Here is a 27,861-nt window from a genome sequence, read left to right as displayed (position 1 = left end):
GAGTTGGAATACTGCAAAGTGGTATACAGGGGTAACCCTAAAGGAGTCAGCACTTCCCAATGCAATGCTGATTCTTGCAACCAGGTGTACTTCAAGATAACCAGACCAACGGACTTATCAGCATCATTTGGACCAGCTATTGATGGAACTAAACGCAAATATGGGTTCAAGCTGACACTATTATACCACTGTCTGTTGAATAAGAAGGAAGCTGAATTTCCGTGTCTTCACTCCCTCTGTGAAGAGACGTTGCTTTTTACAGAACCTTCCTTAAAAATAGAAGAGCGAATATGGGTGTGACGTTGTCAAAAGCAATTGGATTAAGAATGATTATTGATCAGAGGAGAAACAACAGCCTCCTTCCTGGTGGAAAAATGCACTCTTTTTGCAGCTGTCTTGCACACAGAACCCAGCAGAGGTCCCTCTCTCACACACACTCACTATGCGCCTCACCATTAGGCCACTTGGAGGACGTATAACAGGTGGTTCACCATAGAGTGTGGGAAGGAAGTGACATCAATAAGTCTTGCCACTATAGGGTGTTACATTCACTTTCTTTTTAACCCCTTGAGCTTCTCAGGGGCTTAAATAGGCTGCAGGAAAGTCTTAAGCGGAAGAGACCTAGAGGTGGGCGTGGCAAGTGGCGGGGGAGGGTGTCTCTTGCCGTGCAAAGGGAGACAGAGAGTTCTCGGGCTAGAGAAGGAAGGATGCCAAATCCTCGTGCAGGCTCGCTCTTCTAACTCCCGGAAGAGGGAGAGCCCGGGTCCCATGTTACCCTGCCGCTCGTTTCCAGGCACGCAGCTGGTAGAGGGAAAGCCGTGCTCCAGACCAGCCGTGTTGCCCCAGGATTAAATCCAGATGCTCGGAGAGGAGGAAGGGTCCTGGGGGAATGCTTCACATCCCATATCCTCGGTAAAGTTCCTGAGTGGTGGTGGTGGTGGTGGTGAGATTGCTTCCATGGCAACTCTCAAGCAGGATATAAGAAAATAGCTGCAAGGGAGGAACTGCAGAATATTGTGCCTGCATTCTCCTTACGTCCTGGATGACACTAAAATAGGGATGGATCCTCAGCATGACACTAAAATAGGGATGGATCCTCAATTTGTCTTAGGAGGGTGAGCGAACCAGAACATCATCAAGCCCTGTGTTTCTGCAGCCCCTGCAGTTGGTTACTCTGTTTTATTTATTTGGCCGCCCATAGAAATGTTTTGTGCTTAGAGGATGTTGTCTGAAGTTGCCCTGCACGTCGTAATTGTCTGATTCTGCTGTTAAAAAGCAAACCCTGAAGAAAGGGAAATGGAACATCCTAAAGCAGGTCATTTCACTTTATGTGAACTGCATTGTCATGGCTGGTTAACTCATTAGAGTTGGGCATGTTGTGTGAGCCCTGGTTGTAGGTAAATGCACATGTGGGTTTTTATAAAGCAAACCCTATTTGATCACACTGAAACCCTCATAAATACATGCCAGTTGCCAAGTGTCCAAATGCTTCAATGATCATAAATTTGAAAAACATTTATGTCACTTTTTTGATGCTGTTGTAACTTTGAATGGTCAGTCTACAAATGGTTGTAGGTCAACTACCTGTAATAAAAGTGGGAGATAAATAAATATTAGATATTCATGCACAGGCACTAATTTCTCATTGCCACTATAATCTTATACTATCTTAGAAAAATATTTTCTTCCATCAGGATGAGTGTTCTTCAGTGACTAAGTCCACCACTTTCTAATTCATCTCAGATACAGAAATTGGATTCCATTTGAACATCCTCTTGTAGAGGCAAAAATGTCTCTTGGACAAGACAACAATAACCTGTTCCGGTCATTACTGGCCAGAGGAATGTTCCTGTCAATGAAAAGATGGTAGGAGATCCACAAGATTCCCTGGACCCATTTGGAGTTGCACTACAAGTCAGAAAAAGCATGGCAAGTGAACCTTTAGCAAGTGAGGGAACGGGAAAGGGCACTTTGGGTATCCGGCCTGGGAGCCGTAGGGAGATCTGGGCAAGAACTGGGCAGAAGATCCAGAAGGAGAAAACCACCCTTTCAGACATTCAGCCCTGGAAATTCAGGAGTGTCCAATATCAGGAGGATGAAGGTCCCCGAGGGCTTTGCAGCCGACTCTACTACTTTTGTAGCCGATGGTTGAGACCAGAAAAGCACACAAAAGAGAAGATGCTGGACCTGGTTGTTTTGGAGCAGTTCCTGGCCCTTCTGCCCCTTCAGATGGAGAGCTGGGTGCGGGAGTGTGGAGCAGAGACTACCTGCCAGGCAGTGGCCCTGTTGGAAGGCTTCCTCCTAAGTCTGGCGGAGGAGAAGAAAGAGGAGGTTGAGTTGCAGGTAAGAGAGACCATCATCATGGGAGATTCAAAGAGAGGCAGTATTTGAATTGAATAAATAGATAATATATTTGAATTCTTAATCCTTCCCTACCAGTGTTCTGTAGCATTCGTATTTTTAAATAGTGGAGAGGTTTCACTAATTATTTGCGACATTCTCCAAGAAAGATATGGGACAGCTGTTTCTTTCGTTTTTCCCCGGCCTCACTGACGGACTGTTCGTGGTGTGTGATGTTTGTTAATTATTTTCTCCTGCCTATTATTTGAAGACCTTTGCAGTGAAGATCAGAGATCCTGAGGGAAGGAGGCATCCATCAAATCTCCCTCAAGAACTGTTTTTCAGGAAGATCTGTCAGGAAGTTCCAAGTCAGGACATCTCAATAGGTAATACCAAGGTCCTTCCACTCCTCTAAAAGATCCTACCTTTCTCATCTTCTCTTTGTTTTCTCTTTTATAGAACACCTCCTCCTACCTCTTTAATTATGCAGTTTAAAATTCTGTCTCTCTCACAGGTAAGAATAGAAGAAAGTTGACTCTTCCTTATGGTGGAGCTGAAACAATGATTGAACCTCTAACTCAGGTAAGAAGAGGAAATTTATTGGGTTTTTATTCTGTCTTTCTTTCATGATGGTATACACAGAATTGTTTCCTTACATTTTACTCTCTCTTTTGGGCTGAGTCATTTTTGTGGTCCTGAGATTCAAGAGAGATTATTATTATTAGGAAATATTTTTTATTAAAGATCAGTATGGAACTCTCTTCATGCTGATTATTCTTTTTAGTTTTCAGTAATTAATTTCTTTATGAAATTCTCAAGGGACTCGTTTGTAATTCTTTGATTTGGAATTATGCAAGGATGTCAAAATTAACTACTCATGCTGTTGGCACTTTTAAAAACCCTTCTTTGCAACCAGTGATTGTGGTATGAACCAATAAAGCAGATCAGCTTAAAACAAGGTAGACTATAAATATCTAATGAAGATGGCCAGATGGAATAATCCCTAAGTAAAAATTGTTCTGAATGCAATCAAGGCATTTAGCTTGCAGCGTAATTTCTTGTGCCTAGCTTTGAATACCAAATTCAGCTTTGCAAAGACTAAGAAATGTCCACTTCAGGAAAGGTTCTCTCTTTTCTTATTTCTTACTCAGTCTATATCTCAGACTACTAGCAGTTTCCTTGCAATATGAGATGGAGTAGAAACTGAGTTGCATGTCACTATATATCTCTGCTGCTCTCTCCCAGTACTTACATGAAGGTGTTGGTAGGATTGGTCCTACTTGGGACACCATGCTACAAAAAATCCATCCCCCATCTCCTTCTGCAAACACAGGGTGCATTGGAGTCAATAGTGGGTGGGATTTCCAAAGCCCATCGGCCAGTTGAGTCCTTCCAGACACTGAGAGTCTTTTGTTGATGGATGATCAACTTATCCAATGGGGTTACTTTTCACGGAATGGCACTGAAAGCCCTGCAGTATCAATCAAGTGGATAAAACTCATCTGAAATATTTCTTCAGTCAAAAGTTTTTGATTTGTCCATTTTCTCACCTAATCCACTGAAACATAATAACCATTTACCTTAGTGCATATTTTTGCTTTGGGAATTTGTAAACAATAGGTCAGTTCTTGCTATTCCTCCTGGGCCTGGTCTGATTTTTTTTCCCCGTCAGGAGAACCTTGTCTCCTTTGAGGAGGTTGCTGTGTATTTCTCCGAGGAGGAATGGTCTGAGCTGGATCCTGACCAAAAAGAGCTCCATTGGGAAGTCATGATGGAAAATTATAGGAACGTGACCTCTCTTGGTAAGTGTTTCCTACTGTCCCATCAGAGAGTTCAGGAGAGTTTTGTAATTAGATGCCACAGCTATTTCTTTTTATTGTAGTTCTTTGCACACTCATCCATATGTTTAAATTGGATTTGACGTTTCCGATCCACCTATCATGTCTTTTCCATGGACCTGGAGTAGGCAGATGTTATTTTTTTTAAAAAAATGTTGCCAGAGTAAAACAACCATACAAGTTTTGAACAGGAAATAAAAAAGATACAGTAAATTAGTAAGTAAATAATAAAAAATATGAAGAAAGAAATAAAGGAGGGGGAGAAAAAGTAACACAAGTAGCTTCTGATCTTTTTCACGGCAAAAGAAATTGCATTTTAACCTCTCTTTCAAAGTCTACATCATAGTTTTCTTTCTATCTAATCTTCAAACCCATAGATCACCTGTTCATTTTTTTTCAGCAAAAAGTCCATAAGGGGTTTCCAATCACTAATAAATGTATATTCTATCCCTAGGCTGCATTAACAGAGGGATAGAATCAAGATCACGTGAAGTGTTAATACCACTTTACAATGCCTTGCTAAGGCCATACTTGGAATACTGCATCCAGTTTTGGTCACCATCATGTAAAAAAGATGTTGAGACTCTAGAAAGAGTACAGAGAAGAGCAACAAAGATGATTAGGGGACTGGAAGCTAAAACATATAAGGAACGGTTGCTGGAATTGGGTATGTCTAGTTTAATGAAGAGAAGGACGAGGGGTGACATCATAGCAGTGTTCCAGTATCTCAGGGGCTGCCACAAAGAAGTGAGAGTCAAGCTATTCTCCAAAGCACCTGAGGGTAGGACAAGAAGCAATGGATGGAAACTAATCAAAGAGAGAAGCAATCTAGAACTAAGAAGAAATTTCCTGACAGAACCATTAACCAGTAGAAGAACTTGCCTCCAAAAGTTGTGAATGTTCCAACACTGGAAGGTTTTAAGAAGAGATTGAACAATTATTTGTCTGAAATGGTATAGGGCTTCCTATCGCAGTAGGGTTTGGACTAGAAGACCTCCAAGGTCCTTTCCAAGTCTGTTATTCTGTATTCTGTGAAAGAATAAATCCTGTTCTGTTCTATTCTATTCTGTTCTGTTCTATTCTATTCTGTTCTGTTCTTTTCTATTTTATTCATTGTCATTTCTACAATGAAACACATCAATTTAGCCATCTTTGTCAACCATTTCTTCATTGTAGATGAAGGGATCGGTTCTGTGGAGAGAAGTTTTTTTGCGGACCAGATGCGGTGTGGGTTTGAGTGCTGCCTGCATCCTGCGGATGGGGCTTTGCTTGTTTGCACAGGGTGCTTTCTGGTATGCTCTGGACTGGTGCCGGTGCACAGACTGGGGGTTGGGGTCCCCTGTTTTAGAGTCCTTCCATCTTTTTGCACATAATAGTTTCCCTGTGGTTATCAGATACAGAAAGAGCCTCCTATGACTCTTTTCTAGCTGTGTATCTTTTACTCCCAACAGAAAGCATTCTTGTTTAGTTGGATTTTGGTCTTTAAAATTGTATGTATCAACATATCTATCTGATTACACATTTTTCTAGCTTTTTTTTTACAAGTCCCTAAAACAGTAAAATGACCCTTCTTGTTGAAAACATTTCCAACATTAGTTTGAATTATCAAAACTTTATTCAGTTTTGATACTTTTTAAATAGGTTTTCTGGGGTAATATGCCAACACTTCATCATTTTATAAAAGTTCTCTCCAACCAATCAACTACAACCCTGTGTTCTGGCTCATTGTACAATCCCATTGTTCCAGCTATTAAACATCTTAACACCCCTCTAATTTATAGCTGGACAGTATTTAAACCAAGTTGTTTCATCTGTATTTCTGTTTACCCAATGAGGTCAGTCAAATTGTTTTCTGATGGATAATAAATTAGATCTATTAATAAATTGGATCTATTTCACTACTTCTCTGACATTACAGTATTTTATGTCAACATCTTTGCTTCTGGTTTTTACTCTCGCCTTTTGCTATTTGTATACATGTTATGTTATCTTCAAATACTGGTATAGCTCCTTTCACTTCAATATCCAGATCTTTTAACAATTGCATATAGAATGTTATCTCTGAACACAACTTTGACAATGGTATGAATTCTGCTTCAGCTGTGGAAATGGCAATTGAAGTCTGTTTTCTAGATTTCCACCCAGTTACTGCTTTTGCAAACATTACAAAAATCCTGACATTGACTTTCTATCCTGTACATCATTAGCCCAATCACTGTCTACTGGACATTTCAGTTCAAATTCATTGATGGTTGTAAATGTAATCCCAAATGCATGGTTGATCACTCTCATAACCAGGAGCTTGTGCCATATATATATATATTCTTTCAATTCTGCCTTTAGGTGAGCAGTATTGATAGCAAAATGGTGCACATTATAACCTTGCAATGTTGCCTTGGTCAAAGGTAGTCTTATGGTTTCACTCCTCACTGTAATCATAATGAAAATTTTTCTTTAGTGTGAATCTATGAGCAACTAACCCTGTCTATATTGTACTTCATAATTTGCTAAAAGTTTCTTTTTGTACACCCATCTGCACCCAGCAGCTCTTTCTCCCTCTGGTAACCTCAATGGAGTGAAAACTATATTTTTTGCATAGATAGCATTTATTCATCCATAGCCTCTTTCCATTGTTCTGCCAGAGGTAAATTTAATACTTCCTAGTAATTTGGGGGCTCATAAAAGATGTTACATACTTTAACCTCATCAACTGTGAATCTTTCTGAAGGAACACTTTTTGTTTGTTCTTTCAGACATCCTTGGAATAAAATGTCCCTATTTCACTGGAATCTCACTCTCCAAACATTCATCTGAGCTCTACTCAGACCCTGAGCTACTCTCAGATTTCTATTTAATGTGCCTGTGTAAATGTTCATTTATTGGAGACCTCTGACAGGCACTAAAATTCCAGTATTGGCCTGTACTTTTTCCCAATTCTCATGTTCAGAAACATATAATAATAATAATAATAATAATAATAATAATAATAATAATAATAATAATAATAATAATAATAATAATAATAATAATAATAAAAGTTGGAAGGGACCTTGGAGGTCATCTAGTCCAACCCCCTGCTAAGGGAGGAAACCCTATACCATTTCAGACAAATGGCTGTCCAGTCTCTTCTTAAAAACTTCCAGTGTTGGAGCATTCACCACTTCTGGAGGCAGGTTGTTCCACTGGTTAGTTGTTCTAACTGTCAGGAAGTTTCTCCTTAGTTCTAGGTTGCTTCTCTCCTTGATCAGTTTTCCATCCATTGCTTCTTCTCCTGCCTTCGGGTGCTTTGGAGAATAGCCTGACTCCCTCTTCTTTGTGGCAGCCCCTGAGATATTGGAACGCTGCTATCATGTCACCCCTCACCCTTCTCTTCATTAAACTACACATACCCAATTCCAGCAACCGTTCCCTATATGTTTTAGCCTCCAGTCCCCCAATCATCTTTGTTGCTCTTCTCTGTACTCTTTCTAGAGTCTCGACGTCTTTTTTACATCGTGGTGACCAAAACTGGATGCAGTATTCCAGGTGTGGCCTTACCAAGGCATTGTAAAGTGGTATTAGTACTTCATGTGATCTTGATTCTATCCCTCTGTTAATGCAGCCTAGCACTGTGTTGGCTTTTTTGGCAGCTGCACCACACTGCTGGCTCATATTTAAGTGATTGTCCACTAGGACTCCGAGATCTCTCTCACAGTTACTACTATTGGGCAAGGTACTACCTATACTATACCTGTGCATTTGATTTTTCCTGCCTAAATGTAGAACCTTACCTTTTTCACGATTGAATTTCATTTTGTTAGATAGTTCCCAGTGTTCGAGTCTGTCCAGATCCTCCTGTATCTTAAGCCTATCTTCTGGAGTATTGGCTATTCCTGCCAGCTTGGTGTCATCTGCAAATTTGATGAGTTCCCCATCTATCCCCTCATCCAAATCGTTGATGAAGATGTTGAAGAGCACTGGGCCCAGAACAGAGCCCTGGGGCACCCCACTACACACTCCCTTCCATGTAGATGCAGTTCCATTGAGGACCACACGCTGAGTACGGCCTGTCAGCCAGCTACGAATCCATCTGGTGGTGATGCTATCTAACCCACATTTTTCTATCTTATCAAGTAGTAGGTTGTGATCTACTTTATCAAATGCCTTACTGAAGTCCAAGTAAATTATATCTACAGCATTCCTCTGGTCCACTAGTTTTGTCACTTGGTCAAAGAATGCAATAAGGTTTGTTTGGAACGATCTGTTTTTGACAAACCCATGTTGACTTTTAGTGATGACTTTGTTTGCATCAAGGTGTTCGCTGATTTGTTGTTTGATTATCTTTTCCAGAATCTTCCCAGGTATTGAGGTCAGGCTGATAGGTCTGTAGTTTCCTGGATCTATTTTTTTCCCTTTTTTGAAGATGGGAACTACATCAGCTCTCTTCCAGTCCTCTGGTAGTTCCCCAGTGCTCCAGGATCTTTGAAAAATATAGTTCAGTGGTTCTGAGATCACGTCTGCCAGTTCCTTGAGAACCTTGGTGTGTAATCCATCTGGTCCTGGTGATTTGAATTCGTCTAGGCTGGACAGGTGCTCACTTACCATTTTCTTGCCTATCTTAACTTGCATTTCTATTGTTTTTTATGGCACTGGTTTTGGTAGGTTGGACTGTTTTTTCCCTTTGTGTAAAGACAGATGCAAAAAACGAGTTAAATAGTTCTGCTTTCTCCCTGTTGCTTATCACCTTCTTGCCACTTTCCCCCACTAATGGACCAATCATTTCCTTAACTTTTTTCTTGTTTCTTAAATGTTGAAAGAAGCTTTTTTTGTTATTTTTGACCTTGGTCGCAAGCCTTAGTTCATTTTGAGCCTTAGCTTCCCTCACTTCATCTTTGCAGGCACGGGCTGTTTGCTGATATTCTGCCTTAGTTATGTGCCCCTCTTTCCACTTCTTATACTTGTCCTTTTTATCTTTCAGTTTATCAGAGAGTTCTTTATGCAGCCATGCTGGTTTCTTTTGAAAGCTGTTATTTTTCTTCTTTGTTGGTATTGTGCTAGACTGGGCACATTTGCACAATGTGAAATGATAATATTTTTGTGTCCATCTGTAAATCAGGCCCTTGATAACTTAGTTGCTCTTTGCACTTTTTCCAACGTCTCAACACCTTTTTTGTAATGTTTCAAACCTTGTACACACACCCTGTTATTCTTTATGGTTTTGCACGTACCCTTTGCAAAAATTACTTGATACCCTTCATTATCTAAGTACGACACACAGCAAATTCTGATCTAAATCTCTTACACATAAAACCTTATCAAATGACTCACTAATGGTATATATACTCTTCCTTGCCCCTGTACAAAAGAATGATTACCATTTGCCAGGCTTACTTAATATTCCTGGTCAGCTGGTCTCAGACTTGGAAAAAAAATCTAGGTTATTTATAGTATGCTTATTTGACCCACTGTCCAACAACCAAGTGTCTTTAGTGTTTCTGCCTTGATGACAGAAATCTGTGTCCTTCCTTCTTTGTGCTGTCTCTCTCCTGTGTGTATCTTTTAATCTTCTTACTTGGCAATTTTTCTGGATATTTTGAATGGATCCACATACAAAGCAGCATTTTACTACATAGACTTCCTCTCCCATCTTATTATCTCTCTAGAATGCATCTCCTTTCTGACTGAACTGTAAATTACTATCATTTCTCTCGCATCCAGTGTTTCTCTCTTCTTCCAAAAGTGTCCCAGTTACATATTTAAATTACACTTGTTCATGGACTCAAGGCTTACTACTAACACATCCCAAGTATCATCAAGGGAAGTTAGCACAACATACACTTTGTGTACGTCTGAAAATACCATTCCTCGCTCTTCTAATTCAAAGAAGGTTTTCCTCGTGAACTGACGGTGATCTGACAGACTTTCTCCAGACTTTAGCATTGTTCTATAAAAGTTTTCTGGTAAGAGTTACTTTGCTCCTTGTTGTCTCTCTTACATAAATTCTGTGTAGGGCAAGCCAGCATTCTCTAGCAAATGTTAGTCCATGCACATATATTACCTGACTATATTCCAAGCACAAAATTATTTTGGCTAGTGCTTTTTCATTTCCTTTTTGCTGTTCCTCATTGAGATCTGCTGGAGGATTGCTTACAACTGTCCACAAATCCTTCCTTCCCATTTTTAGGCTCCAGGAGATAATTTCTCTTATTAAGACCAGCCAAAGGAAATCCTCCTCCCATTTCTATAACAGATAGCATCATGCTGCCTTTACAGGTGAATTGTCCTCAACCTCCCTCAAGCTGAAGAAAAAACTTTTACCTCAAGAGAAATTTACTACTGTCACTTCAGGTCGCTTCTGCTCCCATAATCTGTCAGGGAATTGTGCAACAAGTGTACAAATGAAGTTAGAGACGCTGACAAGAACTTATGGGTTTATATAAATAAATATATTTTACATCTATTTTTACAGCAGAAAAGATAGGCAAACAGGAGCATCATGAGGTAAGTCACAGAGCACATGGTACACAGAAGAAAAAGGCAGGAAAAAAGAAAACGAAAAAGGGAATTCATATGATTTCTGACAGATATTTTCCCCTAACCTTATTACCACTTTCATTTCTCTTTTCCTTTGAAGGTACTTATGGACAGAAGAATAAAGATTCAGTCGAACCATTCCAATTTATCAGACATGGAAAAGGAATGGAGAAACATGCAGTTCAAATGGAACTAGAAAACTGTGAGAGAAACCAGTCATATAACTGGAATAAGGGAAGCTCATCTTCCATTGATGCACAGCTTCAAGACGTTAATACCCAACAAGGCAAACACAAGAAAAAGTACATTGGGAAAGGTGTAGGACTATTCAAAAATGCATTCAATATAAATAAGCACTATCCAACCCAAACAAAAGGAGAAGATTATATATGCAGAGATGATGGAAAAAATTACAATGGGACTTTCAGTCTTTCTCGAGATAATGGGTCCCTGACATCTCATAAAAGGATCCACATGGGAGAGAAGCCATTTAAATGCATGGTGTGTGGAAAAGGCTTCAGCCAGCAGAGTAACCTTAGTTCCCATAAAAGAATCCACACAGGGGAGAAGCCTTATAAATGTATGGAGTGTGGAAAGACCTTTACTCAGAGCGTTCAACTTACTTGCCATAAAACGATCCACACAGGGGAGAGACCATATAAATGCATTGAATGTGGAAAGAGCTTCAGTCAACCCAGTAGTCTTACTGTTCATAAAAGGATCCACACAGGGGAGAAGCCATATAAATGCGTGGAGTGTGGAAAAACTTTTAGTTACAGTGGTCATCTTACCTCACATAAAAAGATCCACACAGGGGAGAGACCATATAAATGCATGGAATGTGGAAAGACCTTTAGTCGTAACATTCAACTTACTTCCCATAAAAGGATCCACACAGGGGAGAAGCCATTTAAATGCTTGGAGTGTGGAAAAGGCTTCTGTGAAAACTGGTCTCTTACTGTTCATAAAAGGATCCACACAGGAGAGAAGCCGTATAAATGCACAGTGTGTGGAAAGGGCTTCAGCCAACACAGTAATCTTACTTCCCATAAAAGGATCCACACAGGAGAGAAGCCTTATAAATGTTTGGAGTGTGGAAAGACATTTATTTATAGCAGTCATCTTACTTCCCACAAAAGGATCCACACAGGGGAGAGACCATATAAATGCATGGAGTGTGGAAAGACCTTTACTCATAACATTCAGCTTACTTCCCACAAAAGAATTCACACAGGGGAGAAACCATTTACATGCATGGAGTGTGGAAAGGGCTTCAGCCAACATGGTAATCTTACTTCCCATAAAAGAATCCACACAGGGGAGAAACCATTTAAATGTATGGAATGTGGAAAGACATTTACTCATAGCAGTCAGCTTATTCCCCATAAAAGAATTCACACTGGGGAAAAGCCATATAAATGTATGGACTGTGGAAAGACTTTTACTCATAGCATTCAACTTAGTTCCCATAAAAGGATCCATACAGGGGAGAAGCCATATAAATGCATGGAGTGTGGAAAAGGCTTTAGCCAACACAGTAGTCTTACTTCCCATAAAAGGATCCACACAGGGGAGAAGCCATTTAAATGTATGGAATGTGGAAAGGGCTTTACTTACAGCAGTCATCTTACATCCCATAACTGGATCCACATAGGGGAGAAGCCATTTAAATGCATGGAATGTGGAAAGACTTTTACTTATAGTAGTCATCTTACTTCCCATCAAAGGACCCATACTGGAGAGAAGCCATTTAAATGCGTGGAGTGTGGAAAGGGCTTCAGCCAACGTAGTAATCTTACATCCCATAAAAGGATCCACACAGGGGCCAAGCCATATAAAACCCGGGCATGTGAAAAGAGCTGCAAGAGGAACAATGACCCAATTTCCCATATAGAGATACATTTAGGTGAGAATCTATGTTAATTCTCAATTTAGTTGGTTAAATTTATGCATTTCCTATTTATGTGTGTATACTGCTCATAAAAATAAAGGGAACACTTAAACAACACAATGTACTGTATTTAATAGTAGGATGTATTGTGTTCCCTTTATGTTTTTGAGCAGTATACTATTTTAATTATGAACTCTGAATTTTTCAAGCTATTATCATTTGGAGGTGGCATATACTATTGCACGTAATAAGAGATTTTTTTGTGTTAAGTATATGCTTGTTCCAGATTCCTGTTGGTCATTTCCAAGAAATCTGCGATTTTAGGCATTTATATTGCTGGCCTGTTATGTTATGAAGATTTTGTCTTTATTGTGTCTATAAATGAGCTTCCTGCTCATTGTTCTTCTTCCCATTTGATGATGATTTTTGGAGGGATACGAACAAGCAGACATTTAATAGGCACAGCTTCCCCAAGCAGCAGAAAGAGCTGTATTTCTCTGATGCAGAAATAAATACTGTTTTTCAGTGGATACTACGCTTTTCTGTCCTTGCAACAATTTGGAAATACAAATTCATTGGATTTGAATGAATATTATAATTCAAAGGGAATTCAAATTCCATCAGAGTTTACAGAGTGAGATTGAATGTGACTAGATGACCTCCATGATCCCTTCAAACATCATTATTATCATTATCATTATTATTATATTGAATTGCCCTATTAAATTATTTAGGTATTGAATTAAAAATGACAACTAAGAGAAATTGCACTTTGAATTTTTCATGACTTTTTCTATCTTTTTGTACCTAGTTAAGGATATTCAGGAGAACGAGGATGAAAGTGGCTGTAGTGTGCTGACACTGCAAACAATCAAGCAAGAAGAGAGATCTTTGGAAATCAGTGGGGACCAAAAGAAAGTAATATGAAATTATGAAAAATTACTTCAGTTCCCTCTGACCAAACACACAGAAATGAGAAGGGGAACTGCCTGTGAGATATGAAAATATCAGAAAATAATACTAGATTATGCATCCTGAACACCTTTGATGGATCTTACAGTTTTGGCTGCTAATTGTGAAAATAGTCTGTAATTTAATGTATTGTGTACTGCTTTATAGGAATCTTCTCTTTTTACGCAATGGCAATGTACACCTTTCAGTATGTTGGATGTACTGCACAAATGCCAACCATGAAAACATGGAACTGTTGTTGAAGTTCATCCAGTACATTAAAACTAGAACATCTGTGGCGATATAAAAATAATGGCTCTGCTGCTTGGAATGGCAGCTCAGATATATCAAGTACTGTTGTTACATATGCAGATGGGAAAGCCATGCAAGAGAGTTGCATTACCTTAAAAATAAATGGCCACTCTGAAAGAATTTGGTTCCAGGCCAGAAAAACATGGCACTTGAAATATTTGTTCAAATTTTTGCCTCCACTTCACATAAACGTCAGACTGATGAAATGTTTTGTCAAAGCAATGTATAAGGAAGGTGAAGGTTTTTGTTATTTGAGACAGATGTTTCCAAGAATAATTGATGTCAAGATTAAGGTAGGCATTTTTGTTGGTCCACAGAATAGATATATCATCAATGACAAACTGTTCAAAGGTCTGTTGGTGTGGCCAGAGAAAATCACATGGAAGTCATTCAGAGATGTCACTGAGAATTTTCTTGGCAACTGCAGAGCACTAAACTGCATTCATCTGGTTGATAAACGACATACAGCATACAAGACCATGAAGTGCAACATGTCACTGAAGATGCATTTTCTGCATTCACACTTGGACTTCTCCCTCAGAAATCTAGGCGCAGTCAGAGAGACAAACATGGTGAAAAGTTTCACCAGGACATTACCACAGTAGAAAATATGGAGAAATTTTCTGATAGAACAACCAATGGAACAGTTTGTCTTCAGATGTTATGGGAGCTTTATCGCTGGAAGCTTTCAAGAAGAGACTGACTGCCTTCTGTCAGAAATGGTGTAGGGTCTCTTGCTTGGGTTGGACTAGATGATCTACAGGGTCTCTTCCAACTCTTATTCTATTTTGTTCTGTTCTATTCTACTCATTCTTTGTTAACCTTTTCTGGGTTTTGTATGTTGCGTGAACCCTGCTTATAGGTAAATGTAGATCTATATTTTAAAAAAACAAGTCTGTCCTTGTGAATAGAGAGAAATTGACATGATACAAAATGCCAAATACACTGAATATTCTTGGTGGAAGTCATCAATATACCATCTCAGAAAAATACAAAAAATCCATGTGAATGAGTGTTGAATGGTCCAATCCACTATTCAGGGGTGTCAAACTGCCGGCCCACGGGCCGGACGCATCATGCAGAAGCTGTGCCCCCCCATTGCCAGCAATGGCAAAACAGTCCCAATACATTGCGCGATGTCACATGACATCGCAAGTTTGACATGTCTGCACTATGTCAACTCTACAACGAACCTGGCTGCAGCCATTTTCCTCATTCTAGGTTGCTGCAGGATTGGGGGGGGGGTTGCAGAGGATTTCTATTAGTCTAAACATTTTACTGTCCATCGGAACCAAGGTCATTTCTGTTGGTTGGGTGGGTATGTGGGCATGTGGTTAGAAAGTGCACCAAACTATTCTATTGGGAACGTAATTTATTGCATAGCACTGGGGTGGGAAACTTAACCTTGTATACGGTTTCCTGCCTGAGCAGGGGGTTGGACTAAATGACCTCCAAGGTCCCTTCCAACTTATTAGTATTAGTATTAGTATTATAATGTATCTCTTTGGAGGGAATTTCAGACTTGATTTCACTTTTGACCATGCCGATACTATGTAGCCAATAAACATGTACTTTGAGGAAACCTCAAGCCTCGGAGTTCTGATTTGTTTGGTCTCATCTATCAGAAACTTGACACACTACTTCTTTGAATTTCTTCTCTTTTCTATAAGAGAATCACAAAATGGAGGTCATTTGTTGATTTTCTTGTAGAGACAAAGTTATCTCTTTGTCAAAGAGGGCTTAATGGCTTGTTGTAGTATTCCCATGGCTAGATTAACATTGCTATGAATGAAAAAGCATTTAGAAGTACACAGGTATCCTTGGACCCATTTGGAATTGTGTCACAGGACAAACAAAAAGAATGGCATGTCATCCTTCAGCAAATGGGGAAACTGGAAAAGGCCCTTCCGATGCTCAGTCTGGCATCTGTGGAGAGATGTGGGTAAAAATTGGGCAGAAGAGGCTGGACAAGAGACCAGCTCCCTGGCAGTGGCTCTAGTTGAAGGCTGTGTGATTACCATTAATTCTTTTCTCCTGCATACTATTTCAAGTTTTTTGCAGTGGAGATCAGGGATCCTGAGGGAAAGAGGCATCCATCAACTTTTACTCAAGATCTGTTTTTCAGGAAGATCTCTCAAGAAGATCTAGATCCTGCCATCTCAGGAAGTAATATAAGGTTCCTCCACTCCTCTGATAGATCCTAACTTTCTCATGTTCTCTGTTTTCTCTTCTAAAGCATAAAAAGGTAAAGGTTCCCCCGCACATGCATGCTAGTTGTTTCCAACTCTAGGGGCCGGTGCTCATCTCTGTTTCAAAGCCGAAGAGCCAGCATTTGTCTGAGGACGTCTCCGTGGTCATGTGGCTGGCATGACTAGACACCAAAGGAGCACGGAACGCTGATACCTTCCAACCGTAGTGGTCCCTATTTTTCTACTTGCATTTTTACATGCTTTTGAACTGATAGGTTGGCAGAAGCTGGGATGAGTAACAGGCGCTCAGTCTGTTATGCGGCACTCAGGATTCGACCAGCCAAACTGCCAACCTTCTGATCGACAAGCTCAGCATCCTAACCCACTGAGCCACCGCGTCCCTTCTAAAGCATACCTCCTCCCATTTTATTAATTATGACTTTTGAAATTATGTTCTCCCTCACAGGGAAGAATAGAAGGAAGTTGACTATTTATTCTGGGGGAACGGAAACCACGACTGAACTTCCAACTCAGAGAAGAACATTCATTTACTAGATTTGTATTTTCCCTTTCCCTCAGGAAATTAGCTGATGTACATGTTATAGATAGTCATCGACTTACACATTAATCTGACTTCCCATAAAAAGATCCTCACAGGCCGGAAACCATAGAAATGCATGGAATGTGGAAAGGGCTTGAGACTACATATTAATCTTACTTCCCATAAAATGATCCCCCTAGGGGAGAAAGCATATAAGTGCCTGGATTGTGGAAGGAACTTTAGGACGAGGAACAACCTAATTTCCAAAACACAGATACATTTTGGTGAGAATCTGTGTTAATTCCAAGTTTAGTTTAGTTTTAGTTTACCTGGAAGGATGTGAATACATTTAACAGGTGCTGCTTTCTCATGAAAAGGAGTTGCATTTCTGTGATGCATCCCTTCAAGACAAAACCTTTATTAATATTGCTGTGCTGGACCAGATTGTAGATAGCTTAGGAGTTAAGAACTGTGTTAAAGCACCGGCATACAAAAATGCCAGCAATGTGCTTCTAAAGAACAGATGTGTGTATCTGCATATAAATGGAATTAAAATAAAAAATAAATAAAATATCAGCCTGCTTGTTTGCAAGTAGCTAATTTAAAAGGAGATATTCTTCTATGTGGCTTGCCAAAACTCAGCATTTCAAAGTAAGCATTCACCTTTTGCTGGCCTCACAATCCAGTCAATAAACCAGGGGTCAGCAACCGAAAACAGCAAAGGAGCCACTCAGAACCGGTTCCGTCATACACACAAAAAAGTGGGAGCCGCAAAATGTGCGCGCGCATGTGGGCATGCACGTGGGCATGCACGCGCATGCGCAGAACAAGCAAAAACATACACCACCCCTACACCCGCACCGCATCCTGAGCCGCACGCACCTGTCGCTGCCCAGTGCCGTCAGCTTACACGGGGGGGGGAGGGACGGACTCGCAGGTGACGGGCACTGGGTTGTTGCGGCGCCTTCAGCCCGGGCGCCGCCGGAGCCACCCGAATGCCCTGCCCCTCTCCCGGGACCTCCAAACCTCTGCGTTTGATGAATGCAGCAGCTCTCCAAACCGCCGCTGCCCCATTTGCAGAGCTGCTGCATTCCTCCGTGTTTGAAAGAAACTGAAAGAAACACGGACGAACGCAGCAGCTGTGCAAAGAGGACGGTAGCTGTTTGGAGAGGTGCGCGTGCTGTTCGGAGGTCTGCCACGCTCATCAAACATGAAAGAACGCGGCAGCTGTGCAAACGGGACAGCGGCGGTTTGGAGAGTGCGCGCGCGCTCTCTCTCTCTTCCCGTCAGCCGGCTCTGGTGGGGCTGCCTGCCATACTCTCTTTGCTCAGCTCGGCTCCGCTCTGCCCAGCTCGCCTCCGCCTCCCTCACCCCCCATTACCTCAGGCAACATCCTCGCTAGTCTGGAGGCGGCCACTGGAGCGGGGGTTTTAACGCCTCGCCCCCTCCCTTATCCTTCTCTCTCTCTTCCCCGCCGCTGCCAAAGAGAGAAAGAGAGAGAGAGAGAACTTCAATCTGCGCGTGCCACTTCTTCCCCGTCCCGCCAAAAGCGCCTGAGCAGAGCGACAGCGCTCCATCCCAACCACCCCAGGACTAGCACCAGCGGAGATTCCCGCAGCGCCTTGCTTGCTCCTCCGCAGACTGAGGAGGGCCTGACTAGGCGCTCCCTGCCCAGAGCAGAGCGGAGGCAGCCATGGCGGGGATTTTAGCGCGGGGGTCCAAGCAGTCACACGCTGGTCCAAACAGCAAAGGGAGAGGCGAGATGTGGCAGCAGCAGCCCCGGCGAGCTCCTGCCGCCTCCCCTCATAGGCATATCGCCCCTTCTCCCTGCCGGGGCTGCTAGCCACAGCAGGGAGAAGGAAGGGGGGAAAACGCGACTTCTTCTTCCTCGCCGGGGCTTGTAGCCCCGGCGAAGAGAAGGAAGGGGGGGAAATCGCCCTTTCCTTCTCCCTGCCAAGGCTGCTAGCCACCGCGGCGAGGAGAAGGGGGGAAATCGCCCTTTCCTTCTCCCTGCCAAGGCTGCTAGCCACCGCGGCGAGGAGAAGGGGGGAAAATCGCCCTTTCCTTCTCCCTGCCAAGGCTGCTAGCCGCGGCGAGGAGAAAGGGGGAAGAAATCGCCCTTTCCTTCTCCCTGCCAAGGCTGCTAGCCCCGGCGAAGAGAAGGAAGGGGGGGAAATCGCCCTTTCCTTCTCCCTGCCGAGGCTGATAGCCACCGCGGCGAGAAGGGGGGAAAATCGCCCTTTCCTTCTCCCTGCCAAGGCTGCTAGCCGTGGCGAGGAGAAAGGGGGAAGAAATCGCCCTTTCCTTCTCCCTGCCAAGGCTGCTAGCCGCGGTGAGGAGAAGGGGGGGGAAATCGCCCTTTCCTTCTCCCTGCCAAGGCTGCTAGCCGCCGCGGCGAGTAGAAGGGGGGAAAATCGCCCTTTCCTTCTCCCTGCCGAGGCTGCTAGCCGCCGCAGCGAGGAGAAGGGGGGGAAATTGCCCCTTCCTTCTCCCTGCCGGGGCTGCTAACCTCGGCGAGAAGAAGGGGGCAACCTTAACCCTAACCTCCCCCACCGCAAACGAAGGGGTGGCGAAGGCAGCAGATCTGCAAGCCTCCGCCACTCCACCCTGCTCACCTTTTTACTTCTTCCTCTCTTCCTCCACTCTGCCAAGTACAGTTAAAAAAACAGAGGTTTGTGGGTAGTCCCACAAACCAACCAATCAATTTAAACTTTTCAAGTTTTTTTGTGAGAAGTTTAAATTGATTTTTTTAAAGTAAACATGGCAGAGGGAGGAGGCCTGGGAGCCGCATGGGACGGCTCAAAGAGCTGCATGAGGCTCCGGAGCTGCAGGTTGCCGACCTGTGGAAGAAACCAATCTGTTGCCATGGCGAAAAGCAATTAATTGTCATGACAATTGGCAATTAGTGAGGGATAGCCGACACCTTATGCAGCAATTCCCCGCTCCCCTTGGAATGCAGACAGAGAGAGGAAGAATGATTCCCGATCGCATTTAAAATGCTGCCAGCCCTTTCCACCTCCCTGTCTGTTGCAAGCTCAATTTGTATTTGAAAGAAATCCCTGCAATAGTGAGCTTCTGGCTGCCTTAGTGAAGAGAGCTGGCTGCATAACACAGCATTTCAAAGTGAAAAAAGATTCATTTCTGTGTGTCCTCTGCTTGTCCCCCCCAAAAAAAAAACTGCTCAGAAAGAAGGGGAACTGTATAATAGCTAACTGTTTTCAAGAATCCTGTTTTCTTGTCTCAACGAGCCAGCATGAAATACATTACTAAGAACAGCTCAGCCTAGAAGAGGGCCCCAGTCTCCTAGTCGTCAATAAAGTAATAAATTGTCATGGTAACCAAGCGACTGGTTTATTGCTGAGTGAAAGAGACCCCCTCCTTTTGGAATGCAGAAAGCAAACAGCAAGCTTGGATTTATGCCACACAGACAGCGACCTCTGGTGGCCAATCTGCAAATAAAGCCTGAGCCAAGCTGCTTCTGTAAAAGCTACTCAGCCCCCCTCCTACATCAACTCAAGGAGAAACAAAACTGCTAACTAACCTTTGTTAAAACTGCAAAGTTCACAGCTCTGGTTGGAATTTTGACTTCTGACAAGCAGATCTTTAAAAATTCCAGACCGGCTTACCACCTAGCAGTTTTAAGAAGAAATATTAAGCTGACCTTTGTTTCCAAGTGAAGGCTAGGAGCAGCGCTGTCTGGTAGCAACTTGCAAACTTCTTTTTTCTAGATTAGCCATACCCAATTCCTGCAACCATTCATATGTTTTTGGTCTCCAGGCCCTTAATCATCTTATTGCTCTTCTGTGCAATTCTTCCAAAGTCTCAACATCTTTTTTGTAATGTTTCAAACTCTGTTACACCTAAAACCTTATTAAATGACTCACCAATACATGGTATATATACCGTTACTTGCCCCTATACAAAGGAATAATTACCAATTTCCAGGCTTACATAATATTTCTGGTCAGCTGGTCCCAGACTGGAAAAAATTCTGGGTTATTTATAATATGCTTATTTGCCCCACTGTCCAACAACCAAGTGTCGTTAGTGTCTGTTGGTTGCTTTCACCACAGAAATCTGTGTCCTCCTCCTTCCTTTTTTGTGCTGTCTCTCTCCTATGTGTTAATCTTCTTACTTGGCAATTTTTCTGGATATTTTGAATGGATCCACATACAAAGCAGCATTTTACTACATAGACTTCCTCTCCCACCTTATTATTTATTTTATTTTATTTATTTATTTATTTAAATTCCACTTATATCCCACCCTTCTCCGAAGACTCAGGGCGGCTTACAAGCTTAGCAGTAGCCTTCATTCTATGTATATGCCTGCTTATTAGGTCTTTCACACACACCCCAAGCAGCATTATTACAAAGTCAGCTTAATTGCCCCCAACAATCTGGGTCCTCATTTTACCTACCTCGGAAGGATGGAAGGCTGAGTCAACCTTGAGCCTGGTGGGATGCGAACCTGCACTAATTGCAGGCAGCAGGTGTTACTTAAGGAGGCATTAGCCCACTGCTCCACCAAGGCTCATTATCTCTCTGGAATGCATCTCCTTTCTGACTGAACTGTAAATTACTGTCATTTCTCTCGCATGCAGTGTTTCTCTCTATTCTTCTTCCAAAAGTGTCCCAGTTACATATTTAAATTACTCTCCTTCATGGAGTCAAGGCTTACTATTAACACATCCCAAGTATCATCAAGGGAAGTTAGCACAACATACAGTTGTATACTTCTGAAACACCATTCCTTGCTCTTCTAATTCAAAGAAGGTTTTCCTCATGAACTGGCAGTAATCTGACAGACTTTAGCTTTATTCTGTAAAGTTTTCTGGTGAGAGTTACTTTGCTCCTTGCTGTCTTTCTTACATAAAATCTGCATAAAGCAAACCAGCATTCTCTAGCAGATGTTAGTCCATGCACATATATTACCTGACTATCTTCCAAGCACAAAATTAATCTGACTAGTGCTTTTTATTTTGCTTTTGCTGTTCCTCATTGAGATTGTTGGAGGACTGCTTACAACTGTCCACAAAGCCTTCCTTTCCATTTTTAGGCTCCATGAGAGCTAATTTCTCTCATTAAGACTAGCCAAAGGAAATCCGCCTCCCATCTCCATATCAGATAGCAATATACTGTCTTAACAGGTGAATCATCCTCAACCTACCTCAGGCTCATGAAGAAACTTTTACCTCAGTTAAATTTACTACTGTCGCTTCAGGGAACTTCTGGTCCCATAATCTGTCAGGGAAATGTGCAGCAGGTGTCCAAATGAAGTTAGGAATGCTGACACAAACTTATGGTTTTATATAAATAAATATATTTTACATCTGTATTTATAGCAGAGAAGATAGGCAAACAGAGGCATCCTGAGGTAAAACACAGCACACAGGGCACACAGAAGAAAATCGCAGGAAAAAAGGAAACTCCCCCTCCTCACCCACAGCAACCAATCACAGCAGATTGCCTCACACAAGAGTTAGCACTCTGCAATCAATCAACTATAATTGTATATTCTGGCTCATTGTACATCCTCACTATTCCAGCTATTAAATTTGAATGTATAATGATAATTCTAATTTAAAAAGATGCTTTCAACATAAAAACTCATGATTGTTTGTATTCTGTGCTATTGTAGTACATAAAACTGCAAGATAATAGAACCTAGCAACATTTCAGAAGGGAATTCATATGAATTCTGACAGTTTCATATTTCCCCCTAACCTTATTACCACTTTCATTTCTCTTTTCCTTTGAAGGTACTTATGGATAGAAGAATAAAGATTCAGTCGAACCATTCCAATTTATCAGACATGGAAAAGGAATGGAGAAACATGCAGTTCAAATGGAACTAGAAAACTGTGAGAGAAACCAGTCATATAATTGGAATAAGGGAAGCTCATCTTCCATTGATGGACAGATTCAAGACGTTCATAGCCAACAAGGCAAACACAAGAAAAAGTACATTGGGAAAGGTGTAGGACTATTCAAAAATGCATTCAATATAAATAAGCAGTATCCAATCCAAACAAAAGGAGAAGATTATATATGCAGAGATGATGGAAAAAATTACAATGGGACTTTCAGTCTTTCTCGAGATAATGGGTCCCTGACATCTCATAAAAGGATCCACATGGGAGAGAAGCCATTTAAATGCATGGTGTGTGGAAAAGGCTTCAGCCAGCAGAGTAACCTTAGTTCCCATAAAAGAATCCACACAGGGGAGAAGCCTTATAAATGTATGGAGTGTGGAAAGACCTTTACTCATAGCATTCAACTTACTTGCCATAAAACGATCCACACAGGGGAGAGACCATATAAATGCATTGAATGTGGAAAGAGCTTCAGTCAACCCAGTAGTCTTACTGTTCATAAAAGGATCCACACAGGGGAGAAGCCATATAAATGCATGGAGTGTGGAAAAACTTTTAGTTACAGTGGTCATCTTACTTCACATAAAAAGATGCACACAGGGGAGAGACCATATAAATGCATGGAATGTGGAAAGACCTTTAGTCGTAACATTCAACTTACTTCCCATAAAAGGATCCACACAGGGGAGAAGCCATTTAAATGCTTGGAGTGTGGAAAAGGCTTCTGTGAAAACTGGTCTCTTACTGTTCATAAAAGGATCCACATAGGAGAGAAGCAGTATAAATGCACAGAGTGTGGAAAGGGCTTCAGTCAACACAGTAATCTTACTTCCCATAAAAGGATCCACACAGGAGAGAAGCCGTATAAATGGAGTGTGGAAAGACGTTTATTTATAGCAGTCATCTTACTTCCCATAAAAGGATCCACACAGGGGAGAGACTATATAAATGCATGGAGTGTGGAAAGACCTTTACTCATAACATTCAGCTTACTTCCCACAAAAGAATCCACGCCGGGGAGAAACCATTTACATGCATGGAGTGTGGAAAGGGCTTTAGCCAACAGAGTAGTCTTATTTCCCATAAAAGGATCCACACAGGGGAGAAGCAGTATAAATGCATGGAGTGTGGAAAGGGCTTCAGCCAACGCAGTAATCTTCCCATAAAAGGATCCACACAGGGCCCAAGCCATATAAATTTCAGGAATGTGGAAAGAGCTCCAGGAGGAACAATGACCCAATATCCCATACAGAGCTACATTTAGGTGAGAATCTATGTTAATTCTAGATTTAGTTGGTTAAATTTATGCATTTCCTATTTATGTATGTACTATTTTATACTGAAATTAAGGAAGGTTTTCTTGAGTTTGACCCTCACAATTGGCAGTCCTAGAGACATGAATTTACTGATGAAAATAAAAATAATAAGCATGTACTATTTTAATTATTAACTATGAACTTTGCAAGGTACTGTCTTTTGGCAGATACTATTGCATGTAATAAGAGATTTTTTTTTGTGTTAAATTTATGTTTGTTCCAGATTCCAGTTGGTGGTTATTTCCAAGAATCTGGCGATTTTAGGCATCTCTCTTGCTGGGCTGTTACGTTATGAAGATTTTGTCTTTATTGTTTCTTTATAAGTGAGCTTCTTGCTCCCAATTGTTTGTTCTTCCCATTTGATCATGGTTTTTGAAGCAGACATTTAATAGTCACAGCTTCCCCAAGCAGTAGAAGGAGCTGTATTTCTCTGATGCATTTTTTTCAAGGTTTATTGGTGTTAGTTCCACTGTAGATGATGTGTAGATAAAGGTACAGCTGACTCACAGTAGCTTTTCATAGTTTAAACTTTTATTCTTTTCCCTAGTCTTCTTAACAGTTGTTTTTTCCTTCCTTTTTCATTCCTTAAAACAGAGGTGTCAAACTCAATTTCATTGAGGGCCGCATCAGCATTGCGGTTGCCCTCAAGGGGCCGGGTGGGGCGTGGCCTACTGGGTGGGCGTGGCTAGAGTGTGTATGGCCTACTGGGTGGGCGTGGCCAGGTCTACATCGTTTGCATCAAGGGTGCCTATGGGGGTCTGGGCAGGAGTGGGACAGAACTGAGGGTCTCTGGCAGAAGGAGGGTCTCTGGGCCAGGGCCAAGGCAGTGGGGGCCGTTCCCTCACTGTTTCCAGGATGGCTTCGCGGGCCACGTGAAACCACTTTGCGGGCCGGATCCGGCCCCCGGGCCTTGTGTTTAGATTTAGATTTAGATTTAGATTTTATTTAATTTGTATACCGCCCTTCTCCCTAGGGACTCAGGGCGGTTCACAGGGCATATATAAATTACGATACAAAAGTTAAAATAAGATTAAACCAATGCCCAGTTAAAAAACAATAATACAATGCTAAGAACAACAATTTTAAAAGCCCATGTTCCCCCATCAGGCCAGACCAGCTAATTCAAATAGGTGGGTCTTCAGGTTGCGACGGATGGTTCGGAGGTCTGATGTCATCCGGAGCTCCACCGGCAGTTGATTCCATAGTGCCGGAGCGCCCACAGAGAAGGCCCTCCCCCTGGGGGCCGCCAGTCGGCATTCCCTTACCGGAGGCACCCTGAGGAGGCCCTCTCTGTGGGAACGCACAGGGCGGAGGGGAGTTGACGCCGGCAGCAGGTGGTCCCTGAGGTAACCCGGACCCATGCCATGTAAGGACTTAAAGATCATAACCAAAACCTTGAACCTCACCCGGAAGACAACTGGTAACCAATGCAGCTCGCGGAGCAAAGGTGTAACATGGGAGTACCAGGAAACTCCCAAGACAACTCTCGTGGCCGCATTCTGTACCAGTTGGAGCCTCCGAGTGGTCTTCAAGGGAAGTCCCATGTAGAGAGCATTACAGTAGTCAAGGCGAGAGGTCACGAGCGCATGAGTGACCGTGCACAGGGCATCCCGGTCCAGATAGGGCCGCAACTGGCGCACCAGGCGAACCCGGGCGAAAGCCCCCCTAGTCACGGCCACCACATGATCTTCCAGGGTAAGCCGTGAATCCAGGAGGACTCCCAAGTTGCGAGCCCCATCCACGGGGGGGTAAGAGCTCACCCCCCATAGAAAGAGATGGAACATTTTGTATGTCCCGGGATGCCGGAATGCACAGCCACTCAGTCTTGTCAGGGTTGAGTTGAAGTCTGTTCCTCCCCATCCAGACCCGAACCGCCTCCAGGCAACGGGACATCATGGCGAGGGCATCACTGGGGTGGTTTGGGGTCGAAAAGAAAAGTTGGGTATCATCGGCATATTGATGATACCCAACTCCAAAACCACGAATGATCTCACCCAGCGGTTTCATGTAGATGTTGAACAGGAGAGGTGAGAGAACCGACCCCTGAGGAACTCCACAAACGAGAGACCTAGGGGCCGATCTCTGCCCCCCTGCCAACACCGACTGCGAGCGTCCCAGGAGATAGGAGGAGAACCACTGAAGAACTGTGCCTCCCACTCCCAATCCCCTGAGACGCCGCAGCAAGATACCATGGTCGATGGTATCGAAAGCCGCCGAGAGGTCTAATAGGACTAGGACAGAGGAATATCCCCTGTCCCGCGCCCTCCAGAGATCATTCACCAGAGCGACCAATGCCGTCTCCGTGCTGTACCCGGGCCTGAAACCCGATTGGTAGGGGTCCAGATAATCCGCTTCAACCAGGACCAGAGGGAGCTGATGCGCCACCACACTCTCAACAACCTTCGCAAGAAAGCGAAGGTTGGAGACTGGACGAAAGTTGTTCAATACAGCTGGGTCCAAGGCAGGCTTCTTGAGGAGAGGTCTCACCACCGCCTCCTTCAAGACGGTGGGGAAATAACCCTCACTCAAGGAAGCAGATATAACCGCCTGGAGCCAGCCTCGTGACCTCTCCCTAGCTGCATAAACCAGCCAGGAAGGGCACGGGTCCAACAAACATGTGGAGGAGCTCAGCCTCCCCATAATCCTGTCCACTTCATCAGGGGTCACAGAATCAAACTCTTCCCAGGTAACATTGACAAGACCGCCCGTGTCCTGATCGCCTGACTCTGCCCAGTTGGAGTCCAAACCGGTCCGAATCCGAGCGATTTTATCCGACAGATGTTGACTAAATTCCTCGGCACGACCCTGCAAGGGATCCTCCCTCACCTCCTGATTAAGAAGTGAGCGAGTCACCCTAAACAGGGCGGCCGGGCGATTATCTGCGGACGCGATGAGGGTGGAGAAGTAATTACACCTCGCCACCCTCATCGCTGCGAGATAAGACCTAATGTAGGTTCTTAACCGCAACCGGTCAGGTTCGGATCGGCTAGACCTCCAACGGCTCTCTAGGCCCCGTTTCCGACGCTTCATCTCCCGGAGCTCCGCGGAGAACCATGGAGCTCGCTGGGATCTGCGCCGGGTCAGGGGCCGCAAGGGTACAACCCGGTCAAGTGCCTCAGTGGCTGCCCTTTCCCAGGCTTCCACTAAGGCATCCACCGAGCTGTGAGCAATGGAGGCAGGTGGGGACCCCAGCGCCGCTTGGAATCTATCAGGATCCATTAGGCGTCTGGGGCGGTACCATCTAATTGGCTCCGTACCCCCACGGTGGGGGGTGGCAAAACGGAAGACCAGCCACAGGAGATGATGATCGGTCCATGACAGGGGCATAATAAATGGAGAGCCCCCACCAAGATCATTCAACCACCGTCTAGATAAAAAAATCAGGTCAAGGGTGTGGCCTCCCTCATGAGTTGGTTCAGAAATTACTTGCGTCAGGTCCATGGCCGTCATGGAAGCCATGAACTCCCGAGCTAGCTCAGATGAACCTCCCAGGGATGGTAGATTGAAGTCTCCCAAAACTATAAGTTTGGGAAACTCAACCACCAACCCCGAGAGGATATCGAGCAGCTCGGGCAGGGCTGCCGCTGCGCGACTAGGCGAAATGTACACCAGCAGCAAGCCCAACTGCGCCCCAGAACCAAATCTCACAAAGAGAGACTCACACCCGACTATCTGAGAAACGGTGGTCTCCCGCGGACATAAGGTCTCCCTAATAGTGACCGCCACTCCCCCACCCCTACCATGAGCTCGTGGCCGGTGTAGCACCCAGAAGCCTGGTGGGCAGAGGTCAACCAAAGGGACCCCACCCTCTGGGCCCAACCAAGTCTCCGTGATGCAAGCCAGGTCCGCATGCTCACCCTCAACTAAATCCCTGACGAGGGGAGCTTTGTTAACCACGGACCTGGCATTCAGGTACACCAGCCGGAGCTCAGGAGGCTGCACATCCTCGCTCCCGGGACCTCGGGGAAGAAGCAGAGGGTCGGAGCGCCTCACCGCTTGCAAGTAGCGGAGACGGCCCTCCCGGTAGCGATACGGCCCCCTGTCTATCCGCCTGCTGCCATTCCCCGTCGTGGGAATTGGTAGTCCCACGACCCG

The 27,861-nt window shown here is 43.4% G+C and overlaps 1 protein-coding gene across 1 annotated transcript; it reads left to right on the top strand.

Moving 5' to 3' along the window:
* The first annotated feature begins 683 nt into the window (after nucleotides 1–683).
* Nucleotides 684–15,427, top strand: LOC310633801 (zinc finger protein with KRAB and SCAN domains 5-like). Its single transcript, XM_083351689.1, has 9 exons — nucleotides 684–912; nucleotides 1,695–2,343; nucleotides 2,612–2,726; nucleotides 2,855–2,922; nucleotides 4,013–4,142; nucleotides 10,792–10,993; nucleotides 12,419–12,597; nucleotides 13,394–13,500; nucleotides 14,163–15,427. Exons 2-9 carry the CDS (start codon nucleotides 1,864–1,866, stop codon nucleotides 14,448–14,450), a joined length of 1,569 nt encoding a protein of 522 aa, XP_083207815.1. The 5' UTR covers nucleotides 684–912; nucleotides 1,695–1,863; the 3' UTR covers nucleotides 14,451–15,427.
* The last annotated feature ends 12,434 nt before the right edge of the window (nucleotides 15,428–27,861 follow it).

The sequence above is a fragment of the Vipera ursinii genome (genome assembly GCF_947247035.1).
Source record: "Vipera ursinii genome assembly, chromosome: 2".
NCBI lineage: Eukaryota > Metazoa > Chordata > Lepidosauria > Squamata > Viperidae > Vipera > Vipera ursinii.
This window is presented reverse-complemented; position numbering and strand designations above follow the sequence as displayed.

Bases quoted from the DNA above. Each gene is read 5' to 3' on its own strand.
- LOC310633801 (XM_083351689.1), top strand. From the start codon at position 1,864: ATGGTAGGAGATCCACAAGATTCCCTGGACCCATTTGGAGTTGCACTA. The intron at 2,344-2,611 runs GTAAGAGAGACC...TATTATTTGAAG, and splicing joins AAGAGGAGGTTGAGTTGCAG to ACCTTTGCAGTGAAGATCAG. The intron at 12,598-13,393 runs GTGAGAATCTAT...TTTTGTACCTAG, and splicing joins CCATATAGAGATACATTTAG to TTAAGGATATTCAGGAGAAC.